Consider the following 22892-nt stretch of genomic DNA (forward strand, 5'->3'; position numbering starts at 1 on the left):
TTTAAAACAGAAGCAAAATAAAAAGGCAGATTCTTTAAAAGAGAAAAACATTTAAATGGAAATTCCTTCACCTCCTAAGGCAAGGGTAATTTTCTCATAGGTTGTGCCTGATCACTAACATCCTATTCATATTCACTTAATTGAAAACTGTATAATGTGAATGCTTTCGTTTATTTAACAGATGGCTTCTGTCTTCTAAGGTGCCTCCTGGTATAGTGTAATAGTGTTTATTAAGATTGGCAAGGAGATATTTGGGTTTGTCTTAACTTTTTTGTTTAGAAGACTAACTATTGTTTAAAAAACATTCTCTTGATGGATGTAATTCTAATGAAGACAGTTAAACAAACTATTGGGCTGACCACAAATGCGTAAACACTGCTAAAGTCTAACTTACTAATGATTACCGAAGGACACCAGATACCAAGAGATATACATGTTGCATTCATCTCTCTGTGACAGGTACATAGGTTCCCCCCTCTACATCCATCAACACTCCCATTCTCCTTGTCTGGTGCTCCTTTTTTCATATCTGTGACAAGATCCTGTCCCCTTAAAGCCTCCATCTCATTTGGACTTGGAACCAGAAGCCATGAAAGGACAGCATTTGTTTAGGAGAGTGCTCCAGGCTCTTGTAAGGAGTCTGGATCCAACAACAAATATCTAAACCTCTAGTCACTTAATTAGCTCCCTTCTTATCAAAGTCTGTTGAATAACCATTGAATAGTTTTAGCTGTGTCATTTGACAGTGTCTGTGAAATCAATATGGGTTATGAATGGGAGAAGGGAGAGGGAAAGAGAGAAAGGAGGAGGAGAAGGAGGGGAGAAGGAGGGAGGGGGAGGAGGAAAAGCGATGGGGAGGGAGGGGAGACATGCAGAGTGTGTGCAAGGGTGAGGGGGGTGGGGGAAGTTATATTGGGACAGGAGAAAGGAGAACAGAGAGGCAGAACTTTTTAGGAGTTTCTCTGTTGGCAGAGAGACAGATGTCTTGTAAAATGTTGCTCTCTGTACCAGGCTTTGATAGCTGACAGTGCTGTGATGGCTCAATGTTTTCCCTCCTTGAAACATTCCCTGGTAACAAAATGTTCTAAGAAGCAGGGGACTTAATAGACTCAAGTGTTTCAGCTTTTACAATGTCTTGGTCTTTTAACAAATTTTCCTGTTGAATGGCTTTAAGTCGAAAAGTTGTTATCACTTCCCACACATTACCTTGCAGCTATCACTTCCCACACATTACCTTGCTTCCTGGCTCTGGAGGAGCAGTAATGCAGGCTGATCTCATCAGCATGGTGGGTGGGTGGGGGGGCAGGGGCTTACACAAACGTGGGACTCAGGAGATAAATGTAGAGGAAGGGGCTAGGATCTTGTTACACTTTTTGCCATGCTGCCTTTGAATTTGTGCTCTGACTCTTCTCTGGCATAAAGAGGCTAGGATGAATCCTGTCTACCACTGAAGAAAGGCTTGACTGCTTTTCTACTCCTCTGCCATTGCCTACCTGATCTTTCAAATTCCTCACATGCCTACCAGGAAGTTCAGACAGAAAGAAATATATTTGACTGTTTCCCAAACTTACTGGACCACAAGATTCTTCTTTTGTGTGATACCTATAAAACAGTTTTATACTTATGCAGAAACCAAACCTAGAGTGAAAATGAAACAGAACAGAGTACAAGTCATTGTCCAGGCACATGGAACATTTAAACTCAGAACTCAGAATCCAGGATCAGGACGTCTGATGTACCAGGTGTCTGTTTTAACCTAAGTACCAATGATTCAGAGTGTGGTTTTGGCAATTCATCTCCATATTGCCTTTACACTCTTCAACTCATTAATGTTTAATATGGAATGAATGCCCTTGTACCTTAGTAAAACAGGAATTCATTAATTGAACTCACTCACTCATTCATTCATTCAACAGATACAGAGCGGCAACCAAGTGTTAGACACTGTGTTAAGAACTGGGAATACAAAATGCTCTAGAAGGACTCCTGGCCAAGAGGGAGAAAAAGTGTTAGTAGTAGAAAATGTAATTGAACTATAGGAACAGGAAGGCCAGAGTGACCGACTCTGACTGGGCAAAGTATGGAAGGAAGGTGTCACAGATGTTTCAGAGAGGTCTTGAAGGATGAATGCCAAGGTAATTTGCTGGGTTAGGAAGGAGAAAGAGGAAGGACATTCCAGGGTCCTGGAATGACCTTGTGACAGGGATGATCATATGTAGGATTGGACAGTCACAGGATGCGCCAAGAAATTAAGTCAGCAGTAAACTCACTTGGAAATTTCATTGGAAAATATAAAAAATATTTCTACCTAATGAGAAATACTATCCTGAAATTCTTTTTTCATATAATGAGAAATACTATCCTGAAATTCTTTTTTCATAGAACTGTAAAAGTAGGATTTGGGGCTAGGCGCCAACCTGTTGCAACCACAGAGCTTGGCCTTTCAGCACTGTTCTTGGTAACAAAGCCTTGTGTAGTGCTCTGTGTGCAGCAAACACTTAATATATGCTCTCCAAGAAAGAAAAAAGGTGAAGAATGGGAATACGGGAATCGGAGGAATGTGGAAGCAAAGACAGAACAGCAAGGACAGCATTAGCAGTTCTCATCAGGCCTCTGGATTCAGCATCTAATATGGATTTTATAATTGCAAATCTGCTCATGTCATCCAACAAGCGCTAGGAAGAGTAGATGAAATATGCCTTCTTTCATATGATCAGAGAGTAAACTGGCAGAAAAGTTTTTGGAGAGAAGTTTGGTAATGGGTCTAAAACTTTCAATACTATTGATTAATTTCTTGATACTGATCACAAGAAACTAGTGACATAATCTAAGTTCATACAAATATGAATATTGTGGCATCATTTATGACAGTGAACTCTCCCCCTCTTCCATTCCTACCTGTGTGAGAATAGTTAAATAAATTACATGGTATCCTATAGGAGAATTTTACACTACTAGTAAAATATTTACAAAATTTCAACACACAGAGACAGAGAGAACAGAGCTGTGGTTGCCAAGGGGGTGAGGAGTGGGATGGACTGAGAATTTGTGGTTAGTACATGCAAACTATTACGTTTAGCATGGAAAGACAACAAGGTCCTACTGCATAGCACAGGGAACTATATCCAGTTTCCTGGGATGGACTGTGATGGAAAAGAATATGAAAAAAGAATATATATATATATGACTCAGCCACTTTGCTATACAGCAGAAATTGGCATAACATTATAAATCAACTATACTTTAATAAAAAAGTGTGCACATTATAATGTTAAGTACAAAGGCAGGATATAAACTTACTTCTATAGCATGTCCTTAACTAAGTAAGAATACGCATAGAAGCAAAGAACAAATTCCCCCAAAATCTTAACAGTGGTGAGTTCTGGGTAAATAGGTTAAAGGTGATTATTATTTTCTGCTTTATGCTTTTCTAGGTGTTTTACATCTTCTATAAGTATGTATTACTGTTATAATGTAAAAGTCATTTCAAAAAAACCATCAACTGCTCTTCAACCTTGTAAAGATGTAAATTCCTTGGCTTGATGCCCAAGGCCCACCCCCATTTGGCAAGAGGTTGCCTCTGCAGTTTTATTGCCTGACACTGTCAGGCCAAGTCCCTGCTCCAGACATACACAGCAACATGTAGCTCCCTGGGTAAACCCTGCCGTCTCCCTCTTCTGTGTTTCTACCTAAGTGGTGTCCCTGCTTGAAATGCCCTCTTCCACTTTCACTTGCCCATCAAGTACCTCAAGCGCTGTCAACTTCAAGAAACCTCCCTGGACTTGCCTGCCTGCAGTCTCATTTAGGTATTCCTCCTCAAACTATTCCCAAGAAATATGGTCAAAGAAAGTCCAGGGTGGTTGATGTATTGCTGCAGGCAAGAGATGATTGCAGTAATTACTGGACCATAGGGTCTAGACTGAATAGGGAAGGAGATGATGGACTAGACAAAAAGAGAGACAGCCAGGAAGAGACCTGATGAGTTCTAGGAGTAGGTGTTCTGAGATGGCAGGAGAAGGGGGATTGGCAGGATGTGCTGTGAACAGTGCCAGTGGATGGCAAGTTCTACCTGTGGCCCCAGGAGTGGGCAGCTGAAGGAAAGGACTGTGATGGGGATCAGAGGCAAGAGGTGAGGCTTGGTCAGTGGTTCCTAAACTTCGCTGCACGTTAGAATTACCTGGGAGTTTTTAAAAGTAATGATGCCCAGGAGTTCCCTGGTGGTGCAGTGGGTTAAGGATCAAGCATTGCCATTTCTGTGGCTCAGGCCACTGCTGTAGCTCAGGATCCATCCCTAGCCTGGGAACTTCCTAATGCCTTTGGGGTGGCCAAAAAAAATCATGATGCCCAGGTTGCCACATACCAGTTAAATCAGAATGTGTGGGCCTCCTACTCCATAGCACAGGGAACTATATTCAATATCTTGTGATAACCTTTAAGGGAAAATAATCTGAAAAAATACATATGTATAACTGAATCACTTTGTTGTATACCTGCCCATTTTGGATTGCATTCTTTCACATCTTTTAACAGCTTCTGGATTTCCATGGTAGATTCTGTCTGTTGCAAACCAACTATATTTCAATTTAAAAAGTAAGAAAGAAAGAGAAAAGAATGTGTGTGCCTGGAAAAGAGGCATCAGTATTTGCTTTTAAAGATCCCCAGGGCGATTCCAAAATGCAAACAGTTTGGGAAGCACTGGGCTGGGTAACTGGGTCGGTCATCCCCACAGGCCAGTGGTCCTCAGAGCGTGATCCTGGAGCAGCATCCTCAGTATCGCCTAGAAACTTGTGGGAGACGAACATCCTCAGGCCTCACCCAGACCTACTGAATCAGAGACACAGGGGGTTGGGACCGGCAGCCTGTGTTCTGACAAGCCCTCTGGAAGATTCTGAAGCACACTCAAGTTGGAGAACTTGAGCCTTAGGCAATAAAACAGCTCCAAAACACAAGCAGGAGTTGGAGTGAAGGAGAATATCAACAAGTTACTTCCTGACTGCTTTGATCCAGGGCTTCTTCACTTGAAAAGCAGGAGTTAGGAATAATAATAATGACCTCAAAGTGTGGCTAAACATGAAATGACAGAGGTGGGTATGGAAGTGCCTGCACAATGGCTCCCAAAATACACTAGTTTCACTTTCCTTTTCTGCTGCATTCCCCCTTGACAACTCCCAACAGCCTATCTATCCACCTTCTTAGAGTTGTGTACAAGAGTCCCCAGACCATAATACTCAAGCTAAAACATTTTAAAAAAATCTCCACTGTTTCTCGTAGTTTCACACCTCCACACAAAGGCTGTAAATCCAGGTGAGCTTTAGATCAAGTGCGTGTCTGTTCCGGCTGTTTTTCCTCCTTTACACTCCTCCCTGACTCTGCTCCTTTTCCTACCTCTTTGATCTCAACAGCCCCCTTTCGCTTTTATTTCTTTAGTCCTGCCGCTGTTGGGAGGAGGGGTTGGAGCTCAGTACTAACACAGCTGGCAGAACGCTCTGGGTTTAGCCACACATCTTCCCTCGTCAAACCCTCTGGAAGCCCAAGGAGCAATGTCTTGGTTGCTGGAGAGGCATTCAAGGTCAGCACAGGTATCCCTCTGCCTGAAGAGCTACTGTTTCCCCCAGGACACCCCAGGCACCCTGCTCCTTCTTTCTTCTGTGCTCAGGGCATCTCACCCAGTGACAACTGTTCTGTGCACATCACCTTCCCAACCCCACAGAGCGCTGAAGGCATGGGTGTATTCTTGTTTTGTTTTTCTTTACATCCTTAGCAACCAGCCTAGCTCTTGGTGTATAAAAGCCTCCCAATAAATGTTTGTTGAATAAATGGAATGAAATACATGCTTTAGTTTCAGGTGTTGATCAGCTATACTTCAATTTAAAAAAGAAAAAAAAAGGAATTAGGTCATGTGGAAAAAAATAAAACAAAATGTCAAAAAAAAAAAAAAGATATGTGCTTTAGTGCCAAAGAACCACCCCACACACCTTGCAGAGGAAAAATTAATGATTAATAAGAACAACCACAACTTGCCTAGATGGAATGGGGTAACAGGTTTTCCATGAATTAACTCATGCACATGACAGATGATGATGACCCCGTCTGGTTTTCACCTCTCTCTCGATGCATAATCTTTACGTTCATTCTCATCTAGGCTGCTGGTTCATATTAATGGTAATTCAGTCATTTAAGATGTAAGGGATGTTACTGGTGTTATGATTTGGGTGTGCCCTGGAGTGCTCCTCACTTATGGTGCCCTGGAGAAGCATGGGAGACCCTTAGCCTAGCAGGATGTCTTGCTCCCCTCAATTTCACTCTCCCCTGCTCCCTGCTCCTATCAGCACTCCGGGGTTCAGGTTTGAGGGCTGCAATGGGCCACCCCAGGGAATCAAGCAGGCCTCAATGGAGGGGCTAAAACCCTGACTATGTGATGGCCAGAGAGTTTCCAAGCGATCCCTTCAGAGCGGTGAGGAAGGCTGCCCCATCCCCTGGAGCAGCTGTGTAAGTCGTAAAACCTCTGGGCACTGTCCTTTTACCTGGGTTACAGCAGCACAGGTGAACTGAGATGTGTTCTTGCTTTGGGCTGGAATCCTATCAATTCAGTGGGTAACCCTAGTTATTGAATACTGATCTGAAGCCCTTACTGTCGGGTATGCATCTAACAATTCAAGATGCAAAATTTTGTCACTATTTAATACGTGGCCTCTGACAGACAAATATAGAGTCACAGGGAATAAAGGAAAAAGCTGCGAAACTGCACAAGTTTTTGAATTTGTGGCTAACGCTTAATAGCTGTGTCCATACAGGGCAGGTTATTTGTTTTCCCGTGGTCTGTTAGGTTGCTAGGGCGGCCATAACAAATTCCACAGGCAGGGCGGCTTAAACAACACAAATCTGTTTGCTCACATTTCTGGAGGCTGGAAGGCCAAGATCAAGGCATACCTTGCACCTCGCAGGGTTGGCTCCTTCTGAGTCTGCCTCCTTGGTTTACAGATGGTCAGCCCCTTCACATGGTCTTTCCTCTGTGCTCACGCATAAGCCAGGGTCTTTCTCTGGGCCAGTGTCCTCTTTGCACAAGGACGCCAATCAGATTGGATCAGGGCTCACCCTAACCATCTCCTTTAAACTTAATCACCTCTTTAAAGTCTCTACCCCCAAATACAACCATATTTGGGGTACATTGGATTAAGGTTTCAACCCATGAATTTGAGATGAGACAAATTCCATTCCCCTATCACAGTGTCCCTACCCATAGGAGGGACAATAATAAAACCTACATCATGGATTATTTTTAGGACAAAAGAGATAAAGAATGTGAAAGTGCTCTGTAAACAGCAATTAGAAATGCTCCTTATCTGGAGTTCCCATTGTGGCCCAGTGGAAACGAATCCGACTAGGAACCATGAAGTTTCGGGTTTGATCCCTGGCCTTGCTCAGTGGATTAAGGATCTGGCTTGGCCGTGAGCTGTGGTGTAAGTCACAGATGCGGCTTGGATCCTGTGTGGCTGTGGCCAGCAGCTGTAGCTCCGATTCAACCCCTAGCCTGGGAATCTCCGTGTGCCATGTATGCGGCCCTAAAAAGCAAAAAATAAAAAAAATAAAAATAAAAAAAGAAAGAAAGAAAAAAGAGAAACACCCCCCTATCACTAGGTAACTGAAGAGCTGGTACATTGGTCAGGAGGTATGGGACCTTCTTACTCTCCTCAGAAAGAAAGGGTGCAAGCCTCCTTCCCCCCACCCCACACATCTTGCAAGGGGCCAGGTTCAGCCCTGCAGTTGAGACAGGTGCGTGGTAGCTGGCAGACTCCACCTGCCAAGGCTGTGGCAGGCATCACCTTGGGCTCCCCTCCTGCCTCAGATTTCCATGGGGATTGGCCATGTGCCCTTGACGGCTCAGGAATTCAACAAAGCCTGGCATCCATCAGCCTACCTAAGCTTCCTACTGGGTCTGATCCGTGCAGATGAAAGGCTGCTCTCAGCTAGAGAGCTTCAAAGCCAGCTTAGAAGCATGGCAGCCTGAAACAGGCTGGGGGTGGGGGGACGGAGATGGAGGGGGCTTTGGGCTTCCTTAGGTACAAAAGAGCGAGTAAGGAAGGCTGTAACTTACCCCTCCCCCTTGGCCCATCTGGCCCTCAGGTATCCCTGAAAGGTAATCTCTGACCAGCGCTTTCCTTAGAGATCCTAACTCAGACACAACATAAAGGAAGAGGCCCCCTGGCTGGCAAACCAAACAGGCCAGGGGCTCATCCCCTGACATTTTGTAAACCCAGAGTAAAGAAGGTGTTGCTGGGCCAAGTTGTGAAGTACAGAGCTCAGCTCTGGGACAGACTTGGGTCTGAATCCTACCGTTAGGTGCTCACTAGTTCTATTACTATGGGAGTTGCTGCCTAGCTTCTCCCAGTCTTTCATCTGGAAAATGTAACTCTAACAGCCTCACCAGCAGGGTTGTTGGTGAGGTTTAGAACTGACGCCATTCAGGGCCTGCACAGAGAGCACACAGAAGCCTCTGAACAACAGTGGCTATTACTGGGATTTTATGTGTCTTTAGAGAGGGTGTCCTCAGGAAGTTGTCTTTGCTACATAGTAAGTGCACCGCCTTCTGCAGATGGTAATTAATGTTACCCACCCCCCCAAGGTGGTGCAGGAGGAGGAAGGGGGTGGAGATGGAGGAGGAGGGGGGAGGGTAGGACGAGAAGGGGCAGGAGGGCCCTAAGGAAAAGGGGAGCAGAGATATTGTGAAGGGCAGAGAGCGTGACCTTGAGATTGTAGAATGACAGTCCCTCCTCACAAGAGACGCATCCTTGTTTCAACTTCTTTTACTCTAAAACAGGGAGCTTTTTACTGAGAAATGAGTGCTTTTGTTCCTTTCATTTCCCTGCCTGTATGTGTGTGTGTGTGTGTGTGTGTGTGTGTGTGTGTGTGTGTGTTCCTGGGCTGAGCAATAAGGGAACAGAGTAGGATCTGGAGACCTTCCAGGCATGGCTTTGACACCCTTGGTCCAGCTGGGCACCCCTTCTGATGGATGTTTCCTCTGTGCCCTCATCACATTGGTTTGCAGGTGTCTTCTGTTCCCAGGGGTCTGTAAAGCCCATCAGGGCATAAAAGCATCCGAGAGTATTGAGCGGTCTTGGACTCTGGATATTCCAGGTGGAGATGGGAAGAAAAAGCAGCGCAGAGGCACCACTTTCTGAGGAGGAGGAGAGCAGCAGGGAGAGGAAATGTGCTGGTTCCCAGGAGGGGCTGGGGTTTCCTCCTCTGCTCGGGCTGTCTGGTTGTGGAACTTGGGCCTCTGTTCCTGTGACCAGGCGTGGGGGCCTTCTTTCCTTCAGGTCTGTTTGAGCCCTTCCAGCAAAGATGGAGGCTGGGTTTCCTGCCCGTCTGGGCCTCGCCATTCCTCACACCGTGCAGAAGACAGCATGTTCTGTGCTGCCCTACACTCAGGCAAGAGGAAGAGCGAGTGTGGGCTCACAATGGCCATTGTCACCAGTTTCTGCCAAGGAGGGACGGGCAGGGCCTCCATTCTGTGTGGCGTTCTCTTCCTGGGTTTGGCAGGGCTGTGCTCAAGCCTCCATACATTGGGGGTGGGGGTGGGGTGGGAGTCCCAGTGCTCTCTGTGCCTAAGGGCCAGGTGCTTCAGAAGGGAGGGAGGGCAGGGTGCTGGTGGAGTTGTTCTCCAGAAGAAATGGTCTCCTGAAATGGCTCTGAAATAACGTTTTGATATCATCCTGCCTCTAAGAGAGACCAAGAATGAGACTGTCTGAAAAGGCTTGGGAGGCAGTGGGGCTGCAGGAATCCTGACCTGGTGGTTCAATGAGGCCATGAAGAGAAGGACTATTATTGGGCACAGACTCTAGGCTAGGTCTAGAGATTTTATAAAGCTTTTAATTAGTATTAATTAGTTTAATTATTATTGTTGTAAATCCTTATGGCAGCTCTGTTGGGTAGAAGCTATTATTCCAACATTAAAAAAAAAAAATCTTGGAGTTCCCATCGTGGCGCAGTGGTTAACGAATCCGACTAGGAACCATGAGGTTACGGGTTCGGTCCCTGCCCTTGCTCAGTGGGTTAACAATCCGGCGTTGCCGTGAGCTGTGGTGTAGGTTGCAGATGCGGCTCGGATCCCACGTTGCTGTGGCTCTGGCGTAGGCCGGTGGCTACAGCTCCGATTGGACCCCTAGCCTGGGAACCTCCATATGCCGTGGGAGCGGCCCAAGAAATGGCAAAAAGCCAAAAAAAAAAAAAAAAAAAAATTAAGGCTCAGAGAGGTGAAGGAACCTGCCTAAAGTCACAAAGCTGGCATATGGTAAAGCTGGAATTGAAACCAAGGCCTATCTGACTCCAGAAATAAGCTCAGAGTAAAGGCAGGTAGGAAAGGCCTTGGAGTGATGGAGTGTCGAAGGGCAGGGAAGGGGGCCTAGAGTGGGGTAAGCCTCCCCTCGGCTCCTCTCAGCAAAGGCTTGTCAGCAACTTGGTCCTGCTAAATGGAATGCCCTCTTTCTTGGCCTGAAGGTGAAATGTCAGTTGGTGTATTATCTGGTCCACTGAACTCAGGAAGTTTTGATTCCAGGTAGAGTATATGTAACAGAGTAAACCAATGGGTGCTGAGACTTTCCAGTTCTACTCAAGCCTGAATCTCAGGCACGAGACCTATATGGTCCATTACAGAGATCTATACCCACCAACTGAATCACAGCTCAGAGGGACACACACTCCCAGAACGGCAAAGCTCGAGGACGTGACCTTCTGGTTGTTGGGTCAAGATCAACCAGAAATGGGGAAGTGGGGAAAGGTATTGTGGTGTGGGTGAAAGAATAACAGGTTTGGAATACTTGGACTTGGCTCTGATCCCAGATCACCAATTAGTGTGGCTTTGGATAGGTCAATTAACCTCCCTGGGCCTCATTTTTCTGATTATAAAGTGTCTCTGAGGGGATTAAAATGAGACGATGAATGCAAAACACTTCTTGCATCTAGTGCTAAACACAAGCAGGTGGCTAACAAGTGTTGTATGAATTGTCCTGAAATGGGCAGAAATGGGTGCTGGCTGCATGGAAAAGACACAAGGCCCTGCTGAAGGCATTCGTTCTGCCAAGAAGCCATTGGTAATGGGGAAGGCTTTGGGCATGGAGGCTGAGCTTGTGAGCAGAAGAAGCTGGGTGGTTTGGGGGGAAGGAGGAATCACCCATGTGGTAGTGTCCCCTTTGTCCCTCGTTGCCAGTTAGCTTTTGTCTATTTTTCCTTTTATGCCACTGACTCCCATTCAAGGCCTTAGAATTGGAAGTGTGTTCTGCAGCCACCTCCTAACTGGTCTCCTTGTTGCCAGTTCCTTTCCCTTTCCTCGAATCCAAACTGCATGCTACTCTCTCATCCTCTTGCTCCTGGCTTAAAACCTCTCATCTCTTCCCATTATTCAAAGGATCATATACAAACTCCATGGCACATTATTCCAGGGGCTCTATCTTTCCAGTCTTCTCTTTTGCTACATCAGCTTGCTCTAGCTCATGGTCCCCTTCTCTCATTTGGTCTTTGCAAATCCTTCCCAGCTCCAAGTATTGGCACACACACATTCTACCTTTTTCATTCATTCATTCATACATACATCAAATATATACTGATAACCTTCTAGGTGCCTGGCACAGTGCTGGGCAGCTGGAGACTGAGTTCCTAAGGAAAGCCCCCCCTCTTCTTACCTCCCACACTCTAATGGAGTGTGTCTGCCCCTCCATGGTGCTTGTCTAGCATGCCAGTGGTCGGGACCACTCCACACTCTGTGTTTGCATCCTCTACTGTGCCTGCAGCACTCTGGGTACTTGAAGGTGGTTTTGAGTCTGGCTCTGTTGGGTACTGTCTATATTCTTAGGCCAATCACTTAACCCCATTAGCCTCAGTGTCCTCAGCCATAAGATGGATTAAATAATGAAATATGCAACAGGCCTGGCCCATAAGTAAGTGCTCAGTAAATAACAGCCTGGTACGTATTTATTGATTAATTAAAAAGATGAAGCACTTCTTGCAAGACTTAGAAACAGTTCAAGAAGCACAGCGACATTCAGGCTGTGCTGAGCCTATGGCCAGCATGGAATGTTGCTATAGGTTTGGTCTTAGAAGGTGCTGGATATTAAAGGGCTAAAGAGCTGCTACAGGGGAACAGGAGCTGGTGTGTGGGCCAAGACGGGGCAAGCAGAAGAGGGAAAAATTCGAAGTGGCTAGGCCTGCCAAAGAGCCAGTCTAGAAGTTTCTTCTGCATGTAAAAAAGGAAAGGTTCCTTGGCTCCGTGGTTCTATTTTGAGCAGCAAACCTCCTAAGGCAGGAATTAAGTTAGAGTTTAACTCCAGCTTGAACCTGTACAAGCAAGTTTCCCTCTGCAGAGGGAACAGCCTCCGGAGGCACCATTCTGCCCTGGCTGCCCCTCCCCATCTTGGCAGGGAGTTGGGGGAGGAGACACAGCAGAAGGCAGAGTCCTTGGGATTCAGTCAGTGGAGAAGAATGAAGGATGGCCTCACTCGAATTTTCAGTAAACTGGAGGTGGGTCAGGGACAGGCAGAGATGGGGAGGCTGGAGTGGGTAGTCTGCTAGTCTGGTAGAAAGAATTTCAGGTTTGAAATACTATTGGGGTCTAGTTCAGGTCCACCAATTTGAGTGACCTTAGATGGGGCAACGAATCTCCCTGGGTTTCCCTTTTCTAATCTGTAAAGTTTCTTGTCAGCCTTCTCAGGAGGAGCAGCCAGGCCCACCAGTGTGGCTTCTCAAATTCACCATCACTAGGGATCTAGCTGACATGCAGATTCGGCTTCAGTAGGTCTGGCCTGGGCTTGAGAGTCTGCATTTCTGATAATCTCTCACAGGGATGCCCTTGCTGCTGGCTGTGGACCACATGATTTTCTAGTGGAGGGATGGGTAAACCACGGCCCAAGGGCCAAATCCAGCTTGCTGCTTGTTTGTGCAAATAAAGGTGGGTTGGAACACATCCATGCTCATTTGTGTGTTTTCTATGGCAACTTTCATGCTAAAGGGATGGAGGTTAACAGTTCCATCTATGACTATATGGCCCACAAAGCCCAACTATTTTAACAGTTACTGTGTGGTCCTTTACTGAAACAGCTTGCCAACCTCTGCTCTAGAGGACAGAGGGCTGGTCTGGGTGAACTAAAAGACCTGCATTTCAGTCCTGGTTGGGCCAAGGGCCAGCCACTTCACCTGCTGGTTCTCACTTTCCTTATCTAGAGGACAACATGATCTCTAAATTTCTAAGAGACCTGTGATTCTGGGATTTCAATACTACATAGAAAATACCATAGTTTTTATAGAAACAGGCACCTGAGAACCAGGTGGTGTGGCCTTTATCTGGCTGCTGCAAAAACATGCCTGGCCTAGCATGCAGAGTCCAGCAGACAGGCCTGACAGGCATGGAGGGACTGCGTGATGCAGAGGCAGCTGGGAACAGACAGGGGCTTGGAGAAGGCAACAGTGAGGACAGCAGGCAGAACTCCTGGCCTCCTGTTTGGGCAGACATTGGCACAGGGGTCCTGGAACATCGTGCACCAGCATCACACACACAAATTCCATTTCATCCAATATGATTCTCTAACTAACCGCTCCAGATGCCCCTAACCCTGGGTCAACCAATATTAATATGCTCAGAGGTCTCAGAGGCTGTGCCAGGCACAGGGATGTAGAAGAGAGCTCACACTGGGTGGAGCAAAGTTCCACGAGCCACTGTGAGGGGAAATGCATGACTCTGGGTCTCTGGCTTAGGCAACAGGTGATGCCATCAACAAGGCAGGGAATGTGGGGGTGGGCAGTGGGCTTTAAGAGATGAGGGAGGGTGTAAAGAGGGGGAAGATAGGCCCCATTTAGGGTATGCTGATTCCAGTATGGGCACTTGAAGGACTGAGTGACAAAGCAGAGCAGAGTCTCCCGGTAGGCCTGCTACCACTGAAGAGGAATGACTGGTGTGTTGCCATGGTTACTTCCCAGCACCGAGGGGAATCCCAGTAGACACCCCTCCCAAGTACTACCCACAGGCTCTTTAGGGGTCACTTGCCTTGCTCTATCTCAGCTTCCAGGTGAGACCTTGGCCAGAGAGACCTCTGTGAAGTGCACACTTTGGGGGAACATTTCTACTTTTCAACCTGAATGAGCAAAGTGGCTGGTGAGTGACTGTCTTTCTGGTTAGATCTCCACCGCATGGGAAAATTGGGAACCTACAACCCTGGACAGCTCCTGAACCCAGCTGGCTACTTTCTGTTATGCTTTCATACAAGTGAGGAGAGAGCCTTGAGAATCATGTGCTCATGATTGATTGTTCTGCTGCCTCATCTGTGTTCTAGCTCCGCCTGGTAGGGTATCCTTGATGGCGGGATGGCGCCCCTTTCCCTGGCCTTGGGATTCAGGGTACGACCCATACAATTAGTGAAGATCAACACGGCACAGACGGAACCACATGTGCCTGCAAAGTAGTGGCATCAACTGACTTGGAATCAGGAGGCTTTTCCTCTTCTTGGGCAAGACCTTGGCATCTGGGTAGCAGATATGACGACTGTATGCATTTGCCAGGAGGCTGCCTGTGTGAGTGTCTGCTAGTTGGTTGAGTACCAGACTAGTAATACATTATCTGTGAGCCAAACACTGGGCGGCTGGCCTTGCTGGGGTGCTGGGTAGCCATTTGATGCTCCATCTTAGCATTTATCACAGATCCTAGTTATATGCCCATCCTTGGAATTATGTTACCGAGGCCTGGCTCCCACATTCCCTAATGGTGGCAGGCACTAGGTCTGGTTTTGCTCGTCCTTGTTCCCTGGTGCCTGGCACTTGGTAGGTGCTTTGTAGGTGTGTGTGGGATAAATGACGGAAAGCTTGTCCTCACTGCTGGGAAACTGACTCAAAGTGTACATTATACCAACAGGGTCTGTCTCCTTGGCTTTGTTTACAGGGAATTGTAAAAATTATTAACTTTCATTAATTATTATTAGTGAAAGGCTGGAGAGATTTTTGCCCTCTCTGTTCAGAAGCTTGTCTAGGATGCCCTGGTTGGAGTTCAAATGAGACTGACCAAGAAATCACCAAGGGGAATGTAGTCTTATTACTGGATAGCCAGAAGGGCCAGGTGTGGGTGACCCAGCCTCAAGGCTGCTGATGGCTGGAGACTGAAGGCTGGATGGGGGAAGATGTGAGGCTCAGTGAAGAGTCTGAGAAGATGTGTAGGAAGTCTCTGCAGTCACATTCAGGGTGGGGCCAGAGGGAACCAGAGGCAGTGCCTCTTAGGGCTTTGCTCCCTAGCCTCATGGGGATTGTGCCATGCATGTCCTTGATGCTTCAAGACTTGACACCCTTAGCCTCACCTTGCTTCACTGGACAACCTACTCAGGTGGAGCCCCCAAACTGGCAGCGACAGCCAAACACACTTAAGCACAGTGCCAACAAGGAACCCTTGAGTTACCGGTTGTTAGAGCCACTGGTAATTTAGAGATAATCTAGACCAAATTCCTGAAGAGGAACTGAAGGGAGAGGAGTTCCCTGGTAGCCTAGTGGTTAAGGACTTGGTGTTGTTGCTGCTGCGGTTTGGGTTACTGCTGTGGCACAGGTTCAATCCCTGGCCTAGAAACTTCTGCATGCTGTGGGTGTGGCCAAAAAAAAAAAGGTCAAGAGTGTAAAATTCTAAATTTGGCCCTTTTTTGTATACTAAATACTTATTACCTTCCACATATCACTTAACAATACTTCTGACAACTACAGATCACATGCTCACCACATTCCAGGCGTTCTGCTAAGTGCTCTACATGGATGATCTCATTTAACCCTCAAAACAAGGTGAAGCTGCTGAGGGAGAGAAACTACAATTGTTTCCATTTCACGAGAGTTGAAATGGAGGCTTAGAGAGGTTCAATGACTCAACTACATCACCAGCTAGTGGTGGGGAGGCCTGGGTTTTCTAACTTTTTTTCCCCCCAACTTCTAGTTCAATAGTTAGTTCTTTGCTCTACACTGACTCTCAACTACAAGTCCCCTAGGCTATATCTGAATTGCTTATTTGAAGATAGCCAGCACATCTCACTTATCAAATGAGTTTCTAATGGTTCTGTGAAACAAAATTCTGTCTTACAAATATTTGCGTTATACTCTTCATAAGACTTTTTTTTTTTCAAGATTTTTCACTGAGTGCCTGTTCCTGTCCAGCTACAGAATCTACTGCCCGCTGTACTGACAGACCAAAGGTGAGATTTCTCCCCCTCTCCCTCCCTCTGGCAAACATTTCTGTAGAACAATGTGAGCAAGGCAGGATGTTAGACTTTGAAGGGGATGTAAAGATGAAGACCATGCTCCCTGTGTTCCAGGTACTCGCAGGGGAAATTTATAATGGGGATGCACATGTCTATGAGACAAGGCAACCCGTAATTGGTGCACTCTCAAGACGGAAAGCAAAATTAAATGCTCTAGGAATCCAGAGGCTGGACTCATTTCCAGAGGAGCCACCACACACTCCAGGAAGAATATGGCCCTTGAGGTAGGTCTTGCAGGGAGAGCAGAATTTCAACCCAGGATATGTGGAGCCTTTCCTTGGACTGGGTCATAGAGCACTTTCTGTCTTTTGAGTGCCTGGCTTGTGCAGTACACATAGTAGGACCTCAAATAAAATTTCTAGCTGGACACTAGCCACTTGGGGCTGGGCTAGGAACTGATGCCCCCATCCTATTGTTTCTCTGGTTCTCCTTTTTTCCAAACTATGAAATAGGGATATGGAGGGGAATGGGTTTAACCTTGTTCATGGGTTTCTGGTTAGGATTAGATTTAAGTTAATACATGCAAAACTATTTGAAGCCAAAATGAAATATAAATACAAAAGACTATTGATCACTCTTCTTATTGGCATTATAAAAACTACGAAGAAACAATACCCATGTTAAACAATACTTATTTATCCCACAATATTTTTTGACTAACTACACTGGGCCAGACACCGGGGATGCAAAGATGAATAACATCCAGCCTCTATCCTTGGAATAAGAACGGTCTACAAAAGGAGACAGTAGGTACAATTGATGGCATATGTTTAATGTGCCAAGGCAAAGGCTGGTTTGGAGTTTGGCAGGAGTTCTGCTCTTTCTTAGTAACAGTGTAGGTAGGTGAGCAATGCTAAAGATATGATCTTCAAAATCAGGAATTCAACTGGTGTGCCCCAACATAAAACAGCATTAAAGGTAAGGAGACAGGAGTTCCCTTCGTGGCGCAGTGATTAACGAATCTGACTAGGAACCATGAGGTTTCGGGTTCGATCCCTGGCCTTGCTCAATGGGTTAACGATCCGGCGTTGCCGTGAGCTGTGGTGTAGGTTGCAGACTCGGCTCGGATTCCACGTTGCTGTGGCTCTGGTGTAGGCCAGCAGCTATAGCTCCGATTCAACCCCTAGCCTGGGAACCTCCATATGCTGCGGGAGCGGCCCAAGAAATGGCAAAAAAAAAAAAAAAAAAGGTAAGGAGACAATCTTTTTAAAGTTTGAACTTATACTATGTTCCAGGTGCCCTGACATCCATCATTATAACAAGCTAGGTATTATTATGCCCATTTTATGGATAAGGAGTAGAGGCTTGGGGAGGTTGGGTAATTCCCAAGGTTTATAAGGCTAGAACATGTGAAACCTAAATATAAACCCAGGTCATTCAACTACAAGTTTGGTGCTTTTCCCAGGGCCACTGTGGCTTTCTAATCAGCCAGTGGTATTATAGAGCTCATTTCATCTAAACTTGATTGACCATCTTTCTTGGGTTGCTTTTCCAAGGAGAAAGACTGATCTGTGATGAGATTTGACAGTAACCTTTTCTGTTGTCATTTCCTCTTACAGTTTCCACGATGTATCCTTCGCTCCCACTATTCTCTTCTGACTACTCCCTCACCTCCAATCCCAGTGACATTGCCAGGGAGTAACGAGTCCCAACAAATGAAGAGACTGCAGAGAGAGATCCTGACCTTCTCAGCCACTGGCCTATAAATTGTGAGGCAAAACACACTGAAATAAAGAAGAAACCTGCCGTATAATTCTATTCAAGGAGTCCACTAGATCAAAATCTTGCCATGCCTTAATTCTGTGGAGCTGTAAGGAACCTATGTTCTACAAGCACCTATGTGATTGTCAGATTTGCCTATTTATCGATAATGAAAACTGAAACCCAAGAAGGTGAAAGGACTTGCCCCAGCATCACACTCTAGTGAGAGGCAGAGCGCAAATTGGAACCCAGGTCTCTTGCCTCCAAGGCCAGTGCTTTTCCACTAAAATGGGTTGCTTCTTTTGCCTTTCCTCATGAATGGCTCATCTTAAATGAGATCATGGCCCTTTAAGAAAGCTTTATGCTGGTGTCTCTGCAAAGCCCAGAAGCCAAGGCTCCCTCCTCAGCCTCTGCTCTGATCAGCTCAAGTCCTCATCTAAACAACAGGAAGTAGCCTCGTTTTTAGCTCTGAAAGCACATTCTTGGGGTGGGAAAGGGGGGTTTGGGGAAGAAAGTTCCTGTACATGATGATCAAGAGCGATCAGCAGACACATTACTCTTGCTTGAAGAAGGGGAAGATACATGATAAGACATGTAAGGGGAAGAGGACCATCATCCTTGAGCCTTAACCAGAACACACTCTCAGCCAGAGCTCCCCCCAAGCTCCTGGGAGAGGAGAGGGGGATTCTGCCCTCATCCTGGAGGCCAGCGTGGGGGCTAGGGTGGGAACACCAGGGTGGGAAAATTGGCAGGAACTTTCTATAACCTCCGATGCTTCCTCCACCCTCTGCCAGCACCCGCAACTTCCCCTGCCAAGGGAGGAAGGAGGAACACATGATTCAACTCAATAATTTACACAAATGGAAAAGCTTACTGTGTAAAATAAAGGGGACCTAAGAGAAAAAAATTTCCCGTGTCCTGTCTCAAAGCCAGAGGTATGGAGATGACTTTGCTTTGGAATATAACAATCTGATTGTCTAATACATAGGTCTGAAATAAGTCAGGAACCACTCCCTTCAATGGTTATCCAAGTTTTGTTCTACTGCTGAGATCCACATTCAGCCTTAGGACACACAACCTGAGATATCAAAGAACCCAGACCCAAATTCAGAGACACTTGTCTATGATGGTGGTTCTTGAAACTGGCAGCCCATCGGATTGTCTGGGGGAGCTCATTACAAATTTAGATTCCCAGGAGCCAACCCAGAGATTGATTAGGGAGATCTGGGCTGGGGCCCAGGACTCTTCATTTTTGATAGGCAGGTCTTGGTTTTTTAAATTTTTTTTTAAAATTTTTTGTCTTTTTAGGGCCGTGCCCATGGCATGCGAAGGTTCCTGAGTCAAATTGGAACTATTGCTACCAGCCTATGCCACAACCACAGCAGCGCCAGATCTGAGCCACATCTGCAACCTAACCACAGCTCACTGGATCCTTAACCCACTGAGTAAGGCCAGGGATTGAACCTGCGTCCTCGTGGTTACTAGTCAGGTTTGTCTCCGCTGAACCACGATGGGAACTCAGGCAGGTCTGGTTTAAAAACCAGTGATCTGGTTCAAACCCATGCATCCAGTTATCAAAACTTTTACACCAGATGCTGGTTTTATAGCAAAGAAAGCTGAGGTGGCAAAAACGTAGGTTAGTGCCAACAGTTGGATTTGAATCCATTCTCCTGCATCCTGACATCAGGGTCTTTGCCAAAGCCCTCACATGTGGCTTCTTTCCCCCAGCTCACCAGCCCATTGATAATCTCTGGGGATCAGCTGGACTCATCTGTCCAATCCTCGAAGCTGCCAGGAACTTTGATGGAGAACCATTTGGTTCACTGGTGGAAAGAGATGGTAAGGAGTAGGGCTGAAGGTGGTGTTAAGGGCACTCAGAAAGCTGTGTTCTGTGTCTTGGTGGGTTGAAGGGGAAGGCCCAGCTGACAGCCCCTAAGGCACACTACCTAGTTGTTCCAGGTAGAAAGAATAGTTGGTTCATGGAAGTAGGCTGATATGTTGGAGGAGCTAGGGTTGTGGAGGCCAAGGGAGTGAAGGGGGAGGAGAAGAAGATAAAGAGATAAAGTCTGGAGGTAACGAGAGGTCAAACCATCCAGGGTCCTCTAGGCCACATGAAGACCTTTAACTTTTTCTTTTTCTTTTTTCAATAATGATTTTTATTTTTTCCATTATAGCCGATTTACAGTGTTCTGTCAATTTCTTACTGTACAGCAATGTAACCCAGTCACACATACATATATACATTCTTTTTTCTCACATTATCATGCTCCATCACAAGTGACTACTGCCTTTGGAATGGATAAGCAGTGAGATCCTGCTGTAGAGCACTGGGAACTAGATCTTTAGCTTTTAATCTGAGCCACTGAGCAGGAGAGTGGCATAGTCAGACATATTTTCCCAGGGGCATTCTGATGCAGTGGTGGCAGTAGACGGTATAGGGTGAGGTAGAAGCAGGGAATCTAGTTAGGATTTGTAGTAATCCAGGCAGCGGAGGATGATGGCTCTGACCACAGTGGTAGGAAGGCAGTGGTGAGAAATGGTTGGATCTTAGATGCTTTAAGAAAATAGAGCTAACAGATTTTCTGATGGGTTGGATAGGAGATGTGCGATAAAAGGGAATCGAGGATGGTGCCAAGTGTTTTGGCTTCAGCAACAGGCAGGTTGGAGTTATCATCGACGGAGTTGGAGAAGGCGGTGGGTGGAGAGGGTTTGGAGGAGGGACATCAGGAGTTCAGTTTTGGACTTGCTGAGTCACCGGCCCTCATGTAGCATTTAAATAAAGTCTCACTACTCGATGATGTCATCAAGGGAGTAAGTGCAGACAGAAAGGAGAAGAGAGTGGAGGGCCCTGCCTGGGGACCCAGCAGCATCAAGACAGGAGATGAGGAAATCGGCAAAAGAGACTAAGAAGGAGCAACCAATGGGGTAGGAGGGAAACCTGGAATGTGTGGAGTCCTAGAAGCCAAGGGAAGAATGTTTCCTAGAATAAGTGATCAGTTGGGTCAAATGCTGCTGACGGATGACAGCAAGGTCAAGGCTGAGAAGTGACTATTGGGTTTAGTTATTGAATGACACTGGTAACCTGGACACCAGCAGCATTTGATGTCTAACCTCATGGAGTCCCACAGTTTGACTACTGACTGTCATTTAGGGCTTGCTTTTGTACATCTTCTCAATCAGGCTATAAACTTTGCAGCACCAGGGATGATGAGTCAGTGTCCCTCCAGAGCACTGGGTTCTTGGAAGGCTTTAGGACCTCTAGAGCCTGCTGTAGACCCTAACACAGACTGCTAACAGACCAACATGAACATCCCTCCCAGTGAGGCACGACCTTGAGCAGTTTTCCTTGGATGCACAGCTTACCTTGGATGCAGAATTTCAGTTCCTTGGGGTCAGTGACGACCTTCTTGCTTTCCCGGATCACAGCTCGGTTCTTCTTGGTTTCTCCCCAGAGATTGGTGCCACCATACATGCTGGGAATGTTGAGAATAGCAATGCCTTCAAGGAAGATGCTGCTCAGGTCCACCCCAACCCCGTCACACTGGGGGGCAGAGAGAAAAGGTTATCTGTTAGTGTCAGTGTATCCCAATCTAAGGTGCAAAGTGTATGTGTGTCTCATGAAGAGTGTGAGAGGTCCTCAGCCATCAGCTGGCCTCTGTTGGAAGCTGAATCTTGGGCAAATCTGCTCAGACCTAACGCTTTGGCCACTATCGTGAGATGAGAGAGGTCCGGTCCTGGTCAGCTCTGGGGAGGACAGCACAAGGCTCCAGGAACCGTCTATAAATCTAGAAGGGCCTTAGGGACGGTTTAGAAGACAGCTGCAAAACTGTTCTCTAGTCCAATCTCACTCTCATCAATCCTGCCCCTCCCTAACTATTGTGAAGATTTGGAGGGACACTGAGTCCAGAACCTAACACAGCAGATTCTCAACAAATGACAGAAAGGTTTCATTTTACCCCTTCTTATTTTATCGTTCTTGTCAGAAGCACAAGACTTGAAGATCTGGAAGGCTTTCAGAATTTTCCTGTCTCCTGCATTTCTATCGTAAGTGCAATTTTGGCATATATGCTTGCTGATGTAGCAGAGTTTCTTTATCCAATCTCCACCACCCGCATCCCTGCCAGGTACAAAAGGCCAGAAGACTTGAATTTGCCTGTCTCACGTATCTATAAAGTCAGCCTACTTTGGCATATTTCTTACCAATGCAGCAAGAAATATATTACCTCTGATCCTTGTCCCTCAGGTTTGGAGGTAGTCTACTTCATTTACAGGTGAACACTCCCGGGAGAGGTAAACTAAGTTATCCAAGGTTGCACAGTTGATAAACAACAGAACAGAGATTCAATGTTGGTGAATCTGATGACAAAGCCCAAGCTCTTTATCTTGCTCATTGTAAGATAGTCCTCCTATCGTTTGGGGATTAAGTCATTAATATATGTATATAAAGGTCAAAAACAGGGAACAAGCCCTCTCCTACGTCAGTTTAACTCACCAGATATTGTGCATTGAACGGTCCTCAGGGTGTGGCTGCCTTATCAGGGTTGCATCCTCTGTACCAGACTGTCACCCAGCCCCCTTTTCATTACAGTGTGGAATCATGGAATCTAAGAGAACATGCCGTATCTTTCATCAGTGAGCCAGCCAAGTTAAAGACCTTACCTGTGATCACTCAACTTATTAAGGGTGGAGCTAGACTAATTTCCAGGTCAGCAGACCTTAAGTCTGTGCTCTTTCCGCTAAAACATAAGACACTGTGAGGGATCAAATAGCATTTCTAAAATCGCTAATTATCAGAGAAATGCAAATCAAAACTACAATGAGGTAGCACAACACAATGGTCAGAATGGCCATCAGTAAAAAAGTATACAAATGGGAGTTCCCTGGTGGCCTAGTGGTTGAGGATCTGGCATTGTCACTGCTGTG

General features: G+C 46.2%; 1 protein-coding gene and 1 long non-coding RNA gene across 9 annotated transcripts in view; one reads left to right on the plus strand and one right to left on the minus strand.

The window, feature by feature from the left end:
* The window catches only part of DGKG (diacylglycerol kinase gamma), a 211808-nt gene that overhangs the window by 13656 nt on the left and 175260 nt on the right, over nucleotides 1-22892 (minus strand). For 7 of the 8 annotated variants that reach the window (XM_047788419.1, XM_047788407.1, XM_047788394.1 and 4 more), the window contains one exon: nucleotides 21333-21510. In XM_047788419.1, the coding sequence (XP_047644375.1) occupies nucleotides 21333-21510 (178 nt within the window). Of the gene's footprint in view, nucleotides 1-21332; nucleotides 21511-22461; nucleotides 22574-22892 lie in introns of those variants that run through there. The other variant, XR_007136006.1, reaches the window with a different exon arrangement.
* On the plus strand, nucleotides 12437-16196 carry LOC125131670 (uncharacterized). The gene is made up of 3 exons (XR_007136010.1): nucleotides 12437-12513; nucleotides 14048-14140; nucleotides 16135-16196. It is a non-coding gene; the product is annotated as an uncharacterized LOC125131670 (long non-coding RNA).

Source organism: Phacochoerus africanus, chromosome 1 (assembly GCF_016906955.1).
Source record: "Phacochoerus africanus isolate WHEZ1 chromosome 1, ROS_Pafr_v1, whole genome shotgun sequence".
Lineage (NCBI taxonomy): Eukaryota > Metazoa > Chordata > Mammalia > Artiodactyla > Suidae > Phacochoerus > Phacochoerus africanus.